Source organism: Nymphaea colorata, chromosome 2 (genome assembly GCF_008831285.2).
Source record: "Nymphaea colorata isolate Beijing-Zhang1983 chromosome 2, ASM883128v2, whole genome shotgun sequence".
Lineage (NCBI taxonomy): Eukaryota > Viridiplantae > Streptophyta > Magnoliopsida > Nymphaeales > Nymphaeaceae > Nymphaea > Nymphaea colorata.
Window position 1 is genome coordinate 19,005,787 of NC_045139.1, and position 19,245 is coordinate 19,025,031.

At 37.9% G+C, this 19,245-nt stretch overlaps 1 protein-coding gene across 1 annotated transcript; it reads left to right on the forward strand.

The window, feature by feature from the left end:
* The first annotated feature begins 2,683 nt into the window (after positions 1–2,683).
* Positions 2,684–17,116, forward strand: LOC116247298 (serine/threonine-protein kinase STY46-like). Its single transcript, XM_031619390.2, has 16 exons — positions 2,684–3,181; positions 3,956–4,070; positions 6,206–6,303; positions 6,595–6,711; positions 8,113–8,167; positions 9,713–9,823; positions 10,708–10,758; positions 11,592–11,761; positions 11,844–11,951; positions 12,674–12,747; positions 12,844–13,019; positions 14,325–14,420; positions 15,291–15,371; positions 15,471–15,524; positions 16,429–16,563; positions 16,762–17,116. The coding sequence occupies exons 1-16, from the start codon at positions 2,985–2,987 to the stop codon at positions 16,852–16,854; spliced, it is 1,731 nt and encodes a 576-aa protein (XP_031475250.1). The 5' UTR covers positions 2,684–2,984; the 3' UTR covers positions 16,855–17,116.
* Positions 17,117–19,245: the final 2,129 nt, after the last annotated feature.

Genomic DNA, 19,245 nt, shown 5'->3' on the forward strand with positions numbered 1-19,245 from the left:
AGATTTGAAATATCATAAGCTTCCTCCATGGTATTGTGGAATGTACGTCATTATAAGAATGTGTTTGATGACGAGAGAAACTTATCCACGACGAATAGTTGGTAAACTTGTGACTTGAAATGGGATCAGCAAATGAACCGGTCGCTAGATTAACGAGTTAACTCATCGAGTCGATCGAGTTTTAAAATAACCATAATGTGTATCATTGACCTTTGACTCACGGCCAGGTTTTATAGTGATCCGAGTTGACTCGAGCGATAAACCCAGCGGGTTTGCCAATTATGCATGTATAAACCCGATTAATCCGACTCTTAATTAAACTGAGTATTTATTTGCGCTTTTCTTTAATGGGTGTGAAGTGGAGTGAACGTACCGCTTTCGCCCTTTACCCATGTTTGATTTGAAAATTGTTCCCGCCCACCGTATATTAATTGGTCCGTAAACATGTCATGAATGAAATCAGGACGGTGCCCAATATTCTAGTTGGTTTTATTGCGACGAATTTCACTCGTTTGAAACATGTGGCGGACCAGTACAAACACGTGGTTTCCCGTCGCACCGGTGGCTGAAACACATACCAACTCCACCAGCCTCCGTCCCACCCGAACACCACCTCGCCTGGGAGCGGACGGATAGTCTAGTCGCGGCACAAGGAGACAAAGGAAGATCAGATCAATTGACGCGTGCTCTCGACCTTCATCACCCATGAGACCAATTATCCCTCTCACTTTCTTTCCCTCCTTCAACGCACCCGACGTCTCCTCCTTTTCTTTATTATTAAAAAAGTGGATAAGATTTTTAACTCGACCTCAGTTAGCTGCCAACGCGGCTCCGACTCGCCCCCCTCCCTACCTCTCCTTCTCTTTCCTTTTTTTAGAGAGAGAAAGAAGGTCCAGGCTCGAGCGAGCGCATGCCAAGTACCACCAAAAGTGGGCCAAATGTATCTTAAAGGCTGTGTGTACCTACCATGTGGCATGCAATTTGTGTTTATATATATGTATATGAAACATGAATTTTTTCAGTTGTATAGATGCTTTGACCAACCTTATTGGCATATTAGACAATTTGTAATTGTTTTATAAAACACATTTTAATATGCTTCATAAATATATTCCAAAACATACTGTTTTGCTTGCCAAGCTAACCTTAGGTGAGAGACTGGAGCATTTAGATGACTAGAAAACTTCTGATCTTATATATATATATATATATATACACACAGTTTAAAACAAAATTCTCAAGGTGAACTCGACGGCAATGTGACTCGTTTATATATAAATGTCAAACCTTATGTTGGTCGGATCGCAGTTTCATTTTCCACAATCCACAACATTAGGATTTGGATTTGAATTATTAAATTCAAATATATGGTCGAAACGAAGCAGGAATATGATGCCAAGGAAAGGGGCGACGAGCTGTCATTGAGAATTACAATTGGGCAGCCAAGCAAATAAGAAATTTAAACGATGCACATATTTATGGATGTTCTAAGATGGCGGAATATATATTCATGAATAGTGTTCTTAATGCCAAAGAACACCATGTATCTGCTATCCACATTCTGACTATCCGATCCGAGCTCTCTAAATAAATGTGGATATTAAAAAACATTCTGCACTTTCCACTTGCCTTTTAATTTCTCTTTCCGGTATTGCCCCAGTCTATGGGCAGGCTGGCAGTGGGCGTCCTTCCTCTTAAATAAACAAATAAGGTATTGAAGAACTAGGTTTTGAGAGTCATTTAAAACTCATTAAAATACTTTATTTCAATAAAACCAAATTTTAATAAAACTACATATTAAAGGAGAATGGCAGCCAAAAACTCCATCGGCTTTTGTAACACTGACATTTTCTTAATGACATTACTTTACGTATCTTGCTCATTTTCTAAAAATTCAATTCTTTTCTATTTAAATGCTGCCGACAAGCCACCCGGTGCTCACAGGGGATCCAATTTCACTTTTTATTGCACACTAACTTCTCTCTTAATTAAGAAAACAAAAAAATTATGTTACCCATTGTCTTAAATAAGCTTAGGCATTGAACCGGGCCGCCGTTGTGTACTCGGTACTTGGCTCAATTCGGATCCGAAAAAACGAAACTCAAGCCAGCCCAACTTGTTATCGGGCCAGCCCAAGTGGGCCCGATAAGCCCTAATGATTTTTTTAATTTTTTATTAATATATATATATAATAAAATATTATTTTTAATATAATCAGTCAACCAGCCCAAGCTCGAGGTCAGATTTTTCGAGTCAATTAAAGAAAAAAGCCCGGTTGGGTTGTCCGCCGGCCCTATCTTTCCAACGGATCCCCTGAAAACCCGATATGATGCTTTTAATAACGGCAACCGTCGGGCGGCCTCGGAGACGGAGTTTTGCCTCTTTTCGAAATTGATACGAAACGGTATCGCTTTTACCGAGAAAGCGCGTGTCGAGCAATTTCGGGAAAAATGAGGGCGGTTGGCAGGAATATATCAAATATGAGTAGCCCACACGAAAATTTCGTATATACTCGAAGGGATACGGTAGGTTATACGAATATACGGCTAGGAAGTTGGAAGTAGCGGCATAATCAGGGTCATGATGTTGATGGATGATGATGATGATGACGATGCCATGAGCGAGAGAGAGAGAGAGAGAGAGGGTCGAATCCACTTCGGCCGGCACACCGTTACAGATAATTGCGAGGTACGGCAAAAAAGGCCGATCGCTCTCCCTTCTTTCCCTTCCTTATTTATCCGAGTAGAGCGAGGGAGCGGGAGGGAGAGGTCGCGTTTTCGCTTATTTAGTAACTTTCACGTGAAAGAGCGAGTGTGCGGAAAGAGGTGACGGAAGAAGACGGAGCGTGTGAAGCCAGCGATCTTCTCTAGGGACGGAGACGGAGAAAACCGCCTTTGCTTTTATCGGTTTTTTTAATTTCTTGTTATTCTTCTTCTTCCCGTGGTTCGGTTTCTGTTCTTGAGTCTGCGGAGGGAGGTCGACGAATGGCGATGGATGACACGGAGAGCTGCAGCAGCAGGGCGGTGGAGTCGTCGCCGACTCACGGCCAGCCGCAGCACCGTCACAAGCTTGAGGTCTTCGCGGAGGTGCTCCGGCGGCTCAAGGAGTCGGGAAACGAGGATGTTAATCTCCCGGGATTCGAGGACGAGCTTTGGAACCATTTCAATCGGCTTCCTCCGCGGTAATTCCGATTTCTTCTCTTCTGTTGCGCTGCTTTGCTGATCGCCTTCATTTTCAGAGAAGACGGTGCAAGATCGGTTGTTTTCGGAATTCGGTTTGTTAATCTCTTATTGCGTCCTGGTTGCTAGCAGCGTAGAAAATTGTGGACGGTTTTTCGGAATTCTGGTTCTGTTCTTGTCCTTGTCATTGTACGCGGTTGGTATGGGATCAGGCGTTTGGAAATCCGGTTGATAATTTCTTCTTATTGTCGTCATTATCTGCGGCTCCGAAGAGATGAAGCACTTTCTGGGCTCTGGCTTGCGTATAAGAGTCGACGTTGCTTTCTGCTGATCTCTTCTTCTTGTTCTGATTGGCGGATTATGGGTTTTTTTCTTTCTTCTTTTACGTGGACTGATAAGTCGTTTGGATGATTGAGGCTACGAAAGGATTAGGGTTCGGACTCTAATTCGATTTATATACGTTGATCAAATGTCTATTCTTCCTTCTCTTTCCTGTTTATGTCGATGGTTGATGGCCTGCTGCGATAAGCCTCATGCTTGTCTTTGGTCTTCGGCCCATCACATCAGCCGTGGAGTCTTTATATGTAAAAGATCATGCACCTTTTCGAGTCCAATTTGTTTACGTGCGACATGGTGTTGAAATTCTTGTTTTCGGTGCTCAAAATTTCCCGTCTTGAATGTTTTGATTATCTTCCATCGTCGAGCCAACGTATTTTCTCTAGCTCACGCAAAGCTGAAGCAGAAGTTGATGGAATCGCTCTTATGTGTAACTGCAGTTATGCGCTGGATGTCAATGTGGAGAGGGCAGAAGATGTTCTCAACCACAAGAGGTTGCTCCATTTGGCAAAGGATCCTGCCAAGAGGCCAGTATTTGATGTTCGCCTTGTTCAGGTAAATTCATCCCAACAGTTTGTGGTGTTTTGGTTGTTCATGCATGGCCACGGTTGGAACATCAACTTGTGCTGTTAGGACCCATCTCCTTAACATCCGTTAAACGTCAGAGCAGTCTTAGGTGGTCGCTGGAAAGCATTTAAATCACGACCTTTACCATTCTGTTTTGCCACTAGATCCTGACACTTTTGGTGGACCATATCCCTTTTAGTTGAAGGGTTGTCACAGTTATTGCAATTCAGCAGGCTGAACTGTTTTTCATCTTACGACTTTTCAAATGATAAAGAAAAAAAGAAACGAGATGACAAGCTTTCATGTTTCCATGCGTTGACTGCTTGAACATTCCGCTGGAACTTCTATGATTCTGTCTGCAGTGATCGAATAAAGATGCTTTCATCTTGCTCAGGTTGCTGATTTTATAGGCAATGGTTTTGGTGGGAACTTATGGGTCTCTATAAAAGATCGTCTGAAATGGTTGAACCACCTCGCTTGAGGATGTTTACACAGTAGTTGTGTCCACCCTTTTTATGTTCTTAAGTTACAGTGTTGGGACTTCCAGGAGGTTCACTTGTACATGATTCCAAAGTGTTCTTCATCTTTTCTTTTGGTTGCATTATGTGAATTTGGAAACAGGGGTCAATCTCCCACTAGTCGTTCATGTGGATGCATTCAGCAGACCAGAATAATATGTTGTGGGCAGTCTTTAAAAGTAGAAACATTAGCGAAACTAGAAAATGTACTTCAGAATTGAATCCGCCTGTTAAAAATATGCATTCTTTTTGGAATTTAAGATCCTGTTTGCATTGCCTACAGTATATAACAAAAAAACAGTGTGAGCAATCTCATTTGTTGCATATTTCCTGATATCACATCTACTATCTATATTTATCTATCTTTTGTTTTGCAAAGTGCAGGTAACTGTTTTAGATATTTACAGGAACTCTACATACTTTGCAAAGAGAGTAAAGAGCCAACAAAATAACTTTAAATTCAGCTCTGTTGGGTTAGCATATGTCAAACTTTTTACTGTTTTAGAAGCCATGTGTGTAGTGTGTACCTTGTACTGGCACTAAAATGTTTTTGTTCTTTAAGAATTTATCGAAGTCCATGTGCATTTACTCGTGGCTCACAGGTTCAACTAGGTGAATTTGCCTGGTTTTGATTTCTTCATTTTTTGCATGAAGGATATCTACATGTGTACATAATTGTATATTTAATTTGTTATAACATGGATAGGACATGGATAGGTTTTATATATTGTGTATAATAATGCATATGCAAGTAGTATTTTGCTATAATTACATTATTACTGTATATGTGAATCATTTCTGGTAATACAGTGAGTTTTGATAGAGTATACATACAAATACACCAACTGGTGACTCAGCTAACTTGGCCAAAACTCAGCTGAATCAGCCAAAGCTCAGATGACTCCATCAAGTTTTTAAGCACTGGCAATGAGGTGTCATGTGAATGCAAAGAAAAATGGATTTGTTAAGAAGGATATAGAAGACACCTACAATCAGGCTTTATGGAAATATCGATGACAGTGTTGTTGGTTTCAGATGAGTGCATGTTCATTACTTTGCTAGATGGCTAGCTTAGTAGCTTTTCAGTAATCTCTAATGTTTTTCATTTTGTAACTGTTCTCCATTCTCCTGGAAAACAAAATACTTGTGCAAATGTATTGAGAATTGTCCTCGTTAGGTATCTAAAATAAATGCACAAGGAAAGGTACTGAAGTTGTTATCTACAGGAGGCTCATGCTCCCTTTAGGTCTCTGGGATTTGAATCATGCAATTCTTCCTTCTGTAACAAACTGGGCCTTGTCCCCGCAATAAGTCTTTGCCACCTTTAACTGGTTTTCTATGATGTGCTGCTCCGTGTGTTTGAACTGCATATGTTACCATCAAGATAATTAAAGACGCTTTTGTTAGTTGATAATGCAACTCATTCCTCCTACTAAAGTACTTGCTAACATAATTGAACTGATCCTTTACAATACTGGCAGAAATTTCTCCTAGATTTCCTTTGTCTGGAAAGGGTGGACATGAAACTATTCCTACTTTCTTGGCCCCAGTTTAATTTTCAATTTTAAGTGACAAAGGTTGCCTCACCTAATTTATTTGGTGCAGGTTGTGACCCTCGGTGATGGGAAGACCGGTTGTCTGCCACAAAGCTCTCCGGAGGAAGAGGACGGACAAGATTCCTCTAGCTGCATGATTAGACACAGGTGCAGTAAGTTTCTTTGTATTTTTGTTGCCATTATCTCATTGTGTTTTCTACTTGATGTGTTGTAATGTCCTGAAGATATTCTAAAGCATGTCAACATGTTGAGCAATTTACTTGCTTTTTTCTTTTCTTTCATTTGTCAGTAAGTTCTCCTTTTCGAAAAGTGCTACTTTGGCTTTTCCAGTAATGCAGCTAAGGCATTCTTTTCTTTTGTTGTCTAGTCGTTGTGTTCTTTTCTTTTGTTGTCTATTCATTGAATGTTTTTGCATTTGTTTCTGGGAATTTTTCACAGTATACATCCACCACCTGCCTTCGGCTCGTCACCAAACCTTGAGGCCCTTGCTCTCGAAGGCAATGGATGCAAGGAGGATGATGATAGCACTGTGAATGGAAATTGCTTGCTTTTTAGGTATTTTTACTCTTTTCTAGACAATGTTATGCAAATTGGAAAGTTTTTGTAATACTTCATGATGCTTTGGGGTTGTGGGCTACAGATTGGTCTTATCATATTATATTCACAGCACAATTTTGTCTCTTGTCACCACTGCCTGTGCTTCTTTGTGTTCCTTTCTTAGGTGTCAAAATGCTGACTACTTAGTTGAGTTGGTTATCAACCAACCTGTGTTTTCAATTTTCAAACCTGTGACTAGTTGGTTAGAGTAGTCAATTAGTCAGCCTAGTCGTTTGTCAGCTGGCTAATCCTGAACTGTAATTTTTTTGGTGTAGATATATATGTTTTTATCTTCTTTGTCAATAACAGATATGTAATATTTTTTTAATACTCAATTGACTTTGACGAGGTCAGACCTAGTCCTGACATGAACGACCTGTGCATGGTTTCTGATTTTGACAACTTGAGCTCCTGTGCCACTTTTTTTCTTGTCACAACTGCTATGGTAGAATTTGTGATTGCCATGAAACTATGTGCATCTAGATATTCATTTTGAGAGAAAAAAAATATACTGTTCTATGACTTTAACTTCCGACTACAATGAACTTGTCCAATGTGATTAGGAAAGTTTCATTTCTAGTAGTTCTCTTCCTAAGTTAAATAATAGGAATTGCTCTTTGTCGTCCATATTTCTGAAGCTTGTGTACACGACTCAATGAACAGTCCATCTCAAGATGATGGATGTGTTGGCAATGGGCAGACAGGTTGTTGAGTTCCATATGTTACGGTGGCAAGCGACAGATGAAAAAATAAAATATTGGGAAGTGGAGATTCCACTGGAGGCCTAACCTGCTTCCTGGTTGTTGAATTTGTATTGAATACACTGAGTTATTCATGATCTCCTGTTTTTAGAAATTATGTCTACTCCTTGTACATTTTGTTTGTGAGAGAACATTGTAAAGGTTTTTATGCTTATTTTGCTGGATTTGTCGGGGGAAGAGAAATAGGCAATATGGCTATTGGACTTGTCCATACTTGTAGGTCTGAATTCGGGATCCCTAACCACGTGGAGAGAGCACCTTTTGGCAGATTTGCTTATGTCAAATTAATGATATAATGTTGATTATCTTATAAGTTTTAATTATGGAATGATTTTATTTTTGTTTAAAGTAGTCAAGCCTTGCTTATCAAGATTGTTGTTTCAAATTGCTAGGCTTCATCTTCTCTCATCTACTGATCTCTTCCTGACCTCTTGCCAGTTTACTGTTATATTGAGATTAGGTTGCTGTAGTTCTAACTTCTAAATGTTATTCTCATGTTCGTTGTTGTAAATAATGAAACTTTGTAGGATACTGTCTAATGGCAGTGTTTATTTCTACCTTTCTCACATGAACTTGACTTATGACAACACTCTTGCAGGCCAATGCATGAGGTCACATTTTCAACAGATGACAAGCCAAAGCTGCTTAGTCAGGTGATAGTTGACACAAGGATAATCATCATAAATTTTTCTTTTTAGTAGTTAATCAACTTATTCTTTCCCTCAATGTTAACCTTGTGAGTCATATGGCAAGGTTTTAGTGAGTGATTCTTCATGAATTAGATTTTTCATGTGATCACTAGTAGAAATTCCTTCTTGCAGACTGATGGATATTTTTTGACATAATGACGTGAGGGTTTGCTTGAAAATGATCTCTAAGAGCACTCCACATTTTCTAGCAACTGATTTTACAAGTACTAGATCTTTAAGACCACTCCACACAGCTGGGCTTAATTAATACTGATATATGTATATAACTATATATAGACTGAAAATTTTGTTAGTTATTTAAACTATTGAAACGGTATGATTTAGATATTGTTTTGAATTTTTGTGCTCATGATCTTTCAGATCTGTGATACCAATATCTTGTTGGATTTTCTAGATGATTTTAGCTGAAAGAAATTACAAAATTCTGTTGACAAATCAAGTGAATTAACTAATTCCACATTTCCAATTAATCTCATAGTCTAACACCTATCCTGATTATGAAGCAGAGAGAAATATGATAATCATGAGGTGCTGTTTTTTTTTTTCAATGATTTACCAAGTGAGCATCACATAAATTAAAAATTCTACAACATAAGTATAAACGATGCTGAAGGTTTGCATTATAGACATTTCATTTTCAAAAGTGTTATTTTGATGACAAGCTTCTGTTTTTTATAATATTATTTAAGACAATTGAGGAAGTGAAAACTAATCTTCGTAGTAATTTATCATTCTTGGCATTTCTATGCAGATGCACATCTAGATGACAAGGTTATATAGCTGAAAATTTCCTAAGTGATTTGTGAAGGTGTACAAAGAGCATCCCTTTCCTTTTTCTGTAGCCCAAATAGGTATACATCTGGGTTCATAGGCTGCAGGATGCATATATTTGACCTACAGAGTTCGTCCGTCACTTCATGAAGTCTAATTTTTATGTGGACTCATTTTCATCCGTTGTGGTTTTGTTGCTTAATATATACTGCTGTCAAGCAGTTTGATAGAAGTGACTTACTATGGGTCAGTGTGGCTAAAGGAGAGACTAGGAAGCTGGCTCATCCTTGAAAATTGAATGATAAATGCATTTCCAGATACGGAGCTAGCCAGTTGGTGTGCACCAATGTAAAAAAGAATGGGCCATGTACTTAAATGGTGACTGGTGCCTAAGAGCATTACAAAAACTTCGGATCTTCTTGTGCACCACAGTTAACAGGACTGTGTAAGCATGTAATTATTCTCATATAACTTGTTATCATTGAATTTTGTCTAGGTCGGACTTGTTAATGGCATAGTAGTTCAAAATTTCAAATACATGAGTCGAAATTCGAAAACCCCCGAGCATATACTTAGCCGTAGACTAGCAATAAAGTGTGTCACTCCTTGCAGCTCTTGTGATGTATTTTCATCAATCCCATGATAATAGTCCAGTACAACTATGATATTCTCTTTTAGTTGGATGTCCATAATGGTTGTACTTATGTGTTGCCTCAGTTAACTTCATTGCTTGCTGAAATTGGACTGAACATACAAGAGGCGCATGCTTTCTCTACCACAGATGGTTACTCTCTTGATGTCTTTGTTGTGGATGGATGGGAATATGAGGTATGGCCCATGGCTGTAAATTTCAGTTTCTCTAAGGTTAGTGTAATCTTCAATTCTGCAATCAGTATTGGTATTGGGGCAACTTGGTAATGATGTACATAGTATATGTTAAAAGATTCAAACAATTACTATATTGGGGAGAATGTTTGGCTAGCACTTTCTCCTTCTATAGGGGAAAGATAGATCTTCTATTGGAGTAAAATCATCCCAGTCCTTTGATAACCCATGGAAAGGAACAAAATGCCTGACAGCTGATTTCTTCCATTTGCTACTGAGACAATGTTTGCATTGTTTGGATCTTTTTTCACTTGTTAATACGGCAAACAAATTTTCAGTTCTGTTGAACTTACCTGATTGATCTGATGTTTACTTCCCTGTGTGCCTGTAGTTGATAAATCCTGCAGATTTCTTGTTGAGATGGTTATCTTGATGGTTGGATGTGGGTGTCTGGCTAATACATCAATAGAAGTAATCTCAATTTGCAGTAAATTGGAAGAGGACTTACCAGAATCGGGTAGCCCTTTCCCAATGGCTGTCAGTGACTTGTCCTTGAAAAACCACTCTAAAGTACTATGTGCCTGCCTGTGGAGGATAATTAATGGAAAATGTCCTAATAGAGAGAATGACAAGTTTGAGCTTAATCATGGAGGTGTACTGGAAGCGAACTAACAATTTATGATTTGTTTTAATTCTCTAAATGCCCTTATCACGTCCTTACTAAACTTCCAACCATTTGTATCTTTTCCTATGGTTTGGTTCATGGAAAACTGTCCCATGGTCTGAGGATTCTATCAAATTATCAACACAACAGTAATTGCATAGATTCTCACGGTTGTTTTTGTCTGCCTTTCTACTTATGAGGTTTTGGTAATGAAATCTTTCAGGAAACTCAACGCTTGAGAGAGGCTATAGGGAAAGAAATTGCAAAGATTGAGGTAATTCTTTTTCATGCTAGTAGATGTTGCTATGATGGTTACTTTGTTTGGTAAGACAAAGAACAAGAATATCAACGAATAGCAATGCAGTTGGTCTCCTGTCCTATCGTTTTGTTACACCATTTTTTAGCATTCTGTGTGTTCGCATCCTAATGATAAATTTTTCTAGAAAAGTTGCTTTGGATCATAGAATAATCATTTCTATCCCTGGTTTTCTTCATTTTAGTTTTATGTAGTTGGCCTGCCTCCCAACCGATAATTTTTTTTGTAGAAAACCCATTCATTGAGTGAGCTGACTGGGAGGAGTCATGCAAGGGAGTATGGCTGGGAAAGTGCAGTTTTTTTAATAAGCAGTGGACATGAAGACCGATGTTCTCATTTTAAAAAACTCATTCTTTCCATTGATTTGTCATTATCATCCGTGAAATGAAAATTTCTTTTACTAATAATAAGGTCATGATGCTTGTCAAATTTCTTTGAGCCAATCTGAAATGATTCCACTAAATTGCCTTTACCTAGAGATATAACTGCACATTAGCAGTGAAGAAAATACAACTGCCAGAGAAGGAGTTCTCTTGCTGGGTATCACCTTGTTCTTGATCAGTCTGTGTAGAAGTCTCTCCTTCATGGTTCGGAGTAAGTGGAGCTAGGTCCCATGAAATAATCATTAACTCTTTTCTTGGTCAGCACAGGCGTCCTATGTACATTTTCCAGTGATGATAAATGTTCTATGTGTGTCTGTGTGTATGGGTGCGTCAATGTTAGTATGCTTTGACGGTAAACTTGACAAAATGTACTAAGGTCTTTTGGTACTTTAAATCTTTTCATTGTAGAAGCAAGCCTGGTCAAAGCCTCAAGGATTGCCCATATTGACTGAACAAGCCGATGAACTACCTGTATTTGATCATGTAAAAATACCAAATGATGGAACTGATGTATGGGAAATCGATTTGAGATTGCTGAAATTTGAGAAAAAAATAGCATCTGGATCATACGGTGATCTGTAAGTTAATGTGTTCTCTTCATTTTGTTCACGATAATTTTTTCCCGTGGATACTCACTCTATGGGCATCATAAATCTTCAGTTACCGAGGAACCTACTGTAGCCAGGATGTTGCTATTAAGATTCTCAAGCCCGAGCGTGTTGATGTTGATATGCAACGTGAGTTTGCTCAGGAGGTTTTCATTATGAGGTATTACTTGTTTTGACAAAAGCAACTTTTGCTTTTCTTTTTAGCATATCTAAACAAATGTTTCTAGTTTCTCCAAGAAACTTCCTTGATAAATCTCCTCATTGTTGATACTTTTTCAATGTAACTTCTCTTCTTGTCATTAGCTGGCATGAGAAAATCCTTGCCTTCTGGAGCAAACCTATCCGTATGTTCAGTAGCATTTCTGGCCAACATACCAATGGAAAAGTGTGGGTTCATTGAATGCACAGGAAATTGTGCTATCAATGAATATGCATTTTCAACCATTTCATCGATAATTCTTCAGGGAAGCTACTTTTGTGCCCTCTGGGAGGTTACATCTTGTTTGCTAATTTTTTGTTTCCATCAATGCTTTTTCCAATTCTTAGGCAGATCTACAGAACAAAACCTTTAAAAGTTCTCTAACCTGGAGGAAACATCAATCATACTTTTCAGGCATATTCAATTCAATGAGCCCCAGATCTCAGACATTGTGTGGCATTTGAAGTAGTCTTTTGCATTTCGTTTTCATGACTAGAGTGAAGGCATATGTGTCTTTTTTCTATTTCAGATCTGGAAACTTTTGGTTGCATTGAGTTTTCTTTTAGTAGCACAACTTTGTCCATTAAGTTGTGAGTTTGTTGGATTCAAGGTTCTCCTTTTTTTTTTTTTTTGTAGAAAGTATCTCGATTTGACACTTATGTGGTTACTTTCTCTTATTGTAGAAAGGTGCGACACAAAAATGTTGTACAGTTTATTGGTGCTTGCACCAAGCCTCCAACCCTGTGCATAGTGACAGGTAGTACTCTTATGTTGTTACTCTGGAGTGCCTTAGTTCCTTTCATTTCTAAATTTTTGTCATAAATAAAGCTTTTGCATTTATTTCTCCTTTCAGAGTTTATGTCTGGTGGGAGTGTCTATGATTTTCTGCATAAGCAAAAGGGTGTTTTTAAATTGCCTGCATTGCTTAGAGTGGCAGTTGATGTCTCTAAAGGAATGAATTATTTACACCAGAATAATATAATCCATAGAGATCTCAAGGCTGCCAATCTTCTGATGGATGAGAATGAGGTGAGATTACATTTTGCAAATTATTTTTTTATTGGATTATCAATCCTCTTAGATAGATAAGATTTGGTAGAAATTTATGTTTGTAGCTATGAAAACCGTTTTGGTTATTGTTAGAGGTGCAGTTGACTCCTCTCGGACATGAGATTTTTGACTCCTGTGTTTCATGTTCTCTGCAATACTAGACTTCTCTTGTTTTGCATTGTTTGAAACCTGCAATCGCACTTTTATTTTCAGTTTGTTGCTTTCTCCCATCCCCGTGTTATTCTGTTGCATTGAAAAGAAAATTTTACATCATATCAAGTATGTCTTCTGCATTAATATCATATTCCTTATGTCAGCCATTCTCTTCTGTGGTTCTTATTGAATATAAGATATAAATGATGTGGTCTAATCCTCGTTGATATAATATCTTAATTGTGCTTATGCATCTTTCCGTTCTCTTCCTGACTGAATGGGCCATTTTTTTGTTTCACAAGAAAAAAAAGGTGGATAAGCAAAATGGTGTTTCTAAATGGTGCATTTTCTGTTTATTTTCTAGAGCTTTACAAAATGGTTATTTCAAGCTTCTGATTGGTTTCTTCTGTGGAAACTGACTATTGTTGCAAGTTCCAGGACATTATGTTATTTAACAGGATATACTATATTGTTTGTTAGATCAATCTTTGCTGTCAAATATTTAATTTTCAAGTCTTTTCAAAAGAACCCTGTTTAGCTTGGGGATGGTTTATTGCTCAGAAGACATGGACAGTAACTTGTTTTAAAAGTTACTTGGAGCCACAAAAGAGGCTTTTATTTTGTTAGCTTTGTCATGTGTTAAAATTAGTTTTCTGTAAAATTTGATGTCTTAGGCCATGCATGCTCGGAACCCATAAAAAGCTAGATGTAAATGGAAGGAAACCAGTGGTGAAGGGCAGAAATCTATGATGGATCATCTGGTTCATAGTTGTCACTGGCTAGTTCAAGAGTACCTAAGATTTTTGGCCTTCCTATAAGAATAGCTTTGGTCTGTAAGAGGTCTTGCTGTCCATCTGCAACTCCTAGAAGTAATCATTAGATGATCATTTTAACCATATTGATTCAGGAGCTGGATTAGATGACCTGTTCGAGGAGTCACTCTGTTTTTCATGTCCTGCTTTGTCTTGTTTCTCTTTTTATTGTGTTGTTTATATGTACTGTTGTATGGTAAAATAGTGGCAGTCGCTCAATCTAACATTATTGATATGTGATTAACTTTTTCATTTTTCTCCATCAGCTATAGTTAAAACTGTGAAACTGGGGCTGAAGAATATAAATCTTAATTTGCAGGTTGTCAAGGTTGCAGATTTTGGAGTTGCCAGAGTTCAAGCTCAATCTGGAGTTATGACTGCAGAGACTGGAACATACCGGTGGATGGCACCTGAGGTTTGATCTTTCATTTCATTCTACCATCTTCATTCATGCACTATGTTTCAGATGTTTTTTAAGTATTCCTCTGTTGCAGGAAAGTAGACTGACGGATTATGTATCATTTTTGTTGTCATCGTTTGCAGCATATATGTTTTCATTTGCATTATGTTTTCATTTGCATTTTTTTTTCATTACTTTTCTGGTTGTTTTTTCAAGCTGTTAAAAAAATTAGGGTTTGTATCCTACTCTAGGCACATTCTGTAAACACCTAGTAGAACTAGTTTTTCTAGCTGTCGAGGGTCAGTAAGCCTGGGTGCCCAGGCTTGCTTGGCTCACGCAACGCTCCCAGGAATGAGCCTGCGGACGTTTGTTACTACAATTAGAAACAAGAAAAAGAAACTAGTGATAAAAATCTGATTAAGAAGATCAAGGACTTCATGACGAATGCTGCAAAAGGTAACAAGCTGTATGTTGCTAAAATCTGTTATCAGAAATAAAACCTGGGTAAACAAAGAAAGAAATAGTATTAGATCATTGTGCTTTTATATAAAGACAAATGTTTTTGCTAATAAAAAAAATTGATACCATTAATGCACCAAAATTTCAATATTTCCAAAAACTAGGTTTAGCGGTGAAATAACTTGACCTAATGCATTTTTCTCTCTGTGTTTACATGCGGGATTGATGAGAATTACATGTGAAAAGTGCACATGGTAAATATGGAAACTACAATGGGCAGCTTTATGTAATTTCCATTTTCCCTTTCTGTTCTGCTTCATCTCTCTGCGTAAAAAGACATGTTTTTATGTACTCTTTTTGTCCACCTTTTACTTTCATCATGTGGTGACAGTGTCTTCACCCTCTTCTCTTTTTGGATTTCCTAAGGTTATAGAGCATAAGCCTTATGACCGCAAGGCAGATGTCTTCAGTTTTGGGATTGTACTGTGGGAGCTGATGACAGGAAAGGTAAAATTATTTGAAACAAGATTACTGCTTACAAAAAATTTTCCTGATGTGTGGGCTTTTTGAATTATTTTCTACTACTGATTATTTTATGTTTTTCAGCTTCCATATGATTATTTGACTCCATTGCAAGCTGCTGTAGGTGTAGTTCAGAAGGTATTACTATTCTCACTATTCTGACTTTGCTTCTGAATTTCTAGATTACATTGTCATGCCTGTATCTGTTTAATTTTCTAATGGATCTATTGATTTTTCCCTTCTCTCTTAGTCAAAAATATCTGAAATAATAGACATTATTGTTCATAAACACACGCATTGCCTAAATATCTCTTTTTTCCTTTTTTTTCCCTGTTATAAGGCCACTTTTCTGGAAATCGCGTTTACTAATGAAAGTTAAGGTGTTCGAGTAGGAGGTGGGATTTTTAGCTAGTATAGTTTTGCTGTATCTGAAGGAATTGTTGAGGATGTGTGCCAGTTCCGAACCACAATAAACAATGATGTAATATACTACTATTACATTTTCTGGCTCATCTGAATGTATCGTTAGATTGGTGCAATCTGCAATCGTGTAGATGCACTCAACACAATATATTTATCATGGTGGTAGGTTTAATAACCTCCATTGCTTCATTAGAAAATCATTCTTTTCTAACTTCACAGACATTGGCATTGCCACTGTTTGTGAAAGTTCTAAAACGTAATGTTGGACTTCATACACGAAATAGTATTGAATCACAGTAGCCATGGACATGATTAATAGGTCAGTTTCTCCTTTCGGATATTAGACATATGCGTAATTTGAGATACTTCATCTTTTAGTATGTCGTATGTGTGTGTTTGAAGTTCATCCTTCTCATTGTCTTCCTTAAATGCTTGATCATCCTACCAAGTAGAAAGCTGATCCGTCTTCTGGCTTGCATGAACTGTGGAATTGATGTTTTCTTAAAGCAACTCTCTCTCTATCTGTCTTTCTGTATGTGTGTTTGTGTGTGTGTGTATGGATTATTTAATAGTTCAATAATTTCTCCATGTATACTTTTTGTACCTGTGTGAATCTCAGGGACTAAGACCAACCATTCCAAAGAACGTACATCCAAAGCTTGCAGAACTGCTTGAGAAATGCTGGCAGCAGGACCCAACATTGAGGCCGGATTTCTCTGAGATCATCGAGAACCTGCAGAAAATAGCCAAAGAGGTTTAGCATCTGCAATTTTTTCGGTTCTTATTTTGTCAGTGAGTCCATTCATATCTTGTAACCAAAAGTCGGGTACAAAAGAAGTCCCATCTAAAAGTGTGCAGAATGTGTCATCCATTTTCTGCTCCTCCCTTCCCCTTCCCTTATTGTGACCATTCAAACACATGCTGAAGGTACATTTATCATTTGGCGTCACAGGTTGGATGTGAAGGTGAAGATCGACGCAAAGAGAAGTCAACTGGCGGAGGGTTTCTATCAGCTTTCAGGCGGACAGCTGCTAGTGGTCACTGACTGATGAGCGAAGCATGGCATGTTAGATGCCCTGCTTGTGTTTGCCTTAACCGTGGCCTTTATCTGAAGTGTACAGTGCTTCCCATTTCTGATGATTAGAAGTTTTCTTGGGGTTTCATTCGTTGGTTATGGCATTTTGTTGCCCTTCGTGTAACATATCTAGGCTGGCATTCTTACAGAGTTAGTGCAGTCGCTTGATTGTTTCTGAACACTATGAAATAATGCGTTTTGGAAAATATGATCAGTTAACATGTTCTTATTCCGAGGCGATTTTCTCATGATGGATATTTATGCGCAGAATATCTTTGGGTCAGGAAAGCTATGGTCCCATCACGAGATTGTTACATTAGCTTTTAATATTGGATAGAATGCTTCAACTTTTACGGAAGTTTCAGCTTTACGCATTTCTCTTGGTACCAATATAGATTCTTAATTTGGTGCTGGAACCCACTTTTTTTTTTGTTTTCTATTTCTCCTGTGTTCTTGAATTTTGTAACATCTCAAGTTCCTTCGTTTCAATTTGAAAAAGTCATCCGTTCGAGGGTGTGTCTAATATGTGATAAGCAGGTCGTATACCAGTGCAAAAAGGATTTAGCTTGCAGTCTTGATCTAACTTAACTAGAATTTCTGCCGCTGTATTTTACACTCGCTAGATTCCCATTTTCTGATCGATGGTATGACCTTTTTCTCTTATAATTTTGGGGATTTGCGTTTAAGTCCAATTAATTATTTTAGTTTGTTTATCTAATGTGGTCAGTAGTTTAATGTGGTACTCTACGCTTTGTCCTAGGTGGGCACTGATCCATGCTGAGCAGTGCTGCAATAGCGATCTATGACATTTTGACGTCGTGGACCGCTGCACAGCCTACTCTGCAGACGTTACAACCCATCAGCGGGTTTTTTGTTTACACCTTGAGTTGTCTACGCTGGGCCTCTGCATCTCTAGTCAAGCGGTTGATTTAGTACCACCTTCAAGATGCCGGAGGACGTCTAGTAGTTGCTGGAGGATTAGATGGTTGAAAGTCAGATGTCTGAGGAAATGGGTTCCGGCTACGACGCTGATTTCGTATGCTAACCAAGGAGATCATTCTGGAGAGATGTAAACAATGTTCATCGACTGTGGGGGTTTCTTGAAGAAGAAAAAAAAAAACTTGGATCCTTCAAGTAAGGTGCATTGCTTGTGGAAGTCAGGTGTTGCTTATCGAGATTTGAAAAGGTGAAATTCTTGAACATTGTGGAATTGTATGTATTTTTCCACGCAATTTCGGACTCCGTAGGAAATGTAAAAAATATGGCCATGATATATATTCATTTTTCTCATTCCTACGTGCCTAGAAGAGATTCTACTCTTTATCACCACCAGTTTTGAGCGTTCTGAAAATACACGTGCACCACACTCCTCACCTTGTCTGGCTTGGAAGTCGTTGGGGCAGCCATGTCTGTGCAAGATGGGGTCACTCACCGTCAAATCTGGTATAGGTGAGGCTCCCCCTAAAATGGTCCCAGACCTTTTGAGCTTTTATTTAAGCTAGGGATATAAGGTAAGTCCATTAAACGGTGTGGTTCATTTAGAGCTAAGTTTGGATATATATTGTTTTTTACATGAAAAAAAGCAAGATGTATATGCATCCTCGGTTTAATTTGATTTTGTGAAATTTAAATTATTAAAGCAGTAATCACAAAGCTAAACTCTCCAACTCACTTTGTGTTAGTATGATAAATAATTTTGAAAATGTTATGACACCAGATGTAATTGGTTACGGCTAAATTATATATGTGCAAAGCAGATTTTGTTAGTGAATTAGCTATCTTATAAAGATTTTGAAAGTTAAAAAATATGTTCAGGTCATAAATTTTTAAGAAATGACTAATCTTCCTCTTGAGAAATAATTTTATTTTTCATTTGTATGTTAGAAATGGATCATATTAGGAGCCTTGTAGAGTTTGACGCATTTGGCAATAATAATAACAAAATATTACTGTTCCATGAACCTGCCCCAAAAACTGGGGTAGACTAATTAAACACAATAACATAGTGTTGCATGCATCTATCCTAAAATTGCTCTCAGATTGATAAAACAGGAACATGTTGTTGCTGTTGCCAAACAAGCCTTTAAGTTTTTGCTGATTGCAGTTCTATAAAATTAAGATTGAACTCCGAACACGTCTGCCAAATGCAAGTACGCTTGGGATTCTTAGGATGCTGCTGACTCCTTGTCTAGCTTTTGCCTATCTTCACTCTTGAGGGAGCGGAAAAATCAATCTTAAAATTAAGACGTGGATTAATTAGTACTTTTGTAAAACATAATCTGTTTGTTTGTTGAGATAAAATGTGAGGCAAGAGCACCTTATAAAAAACCATATATATATACATATATATATATATATATA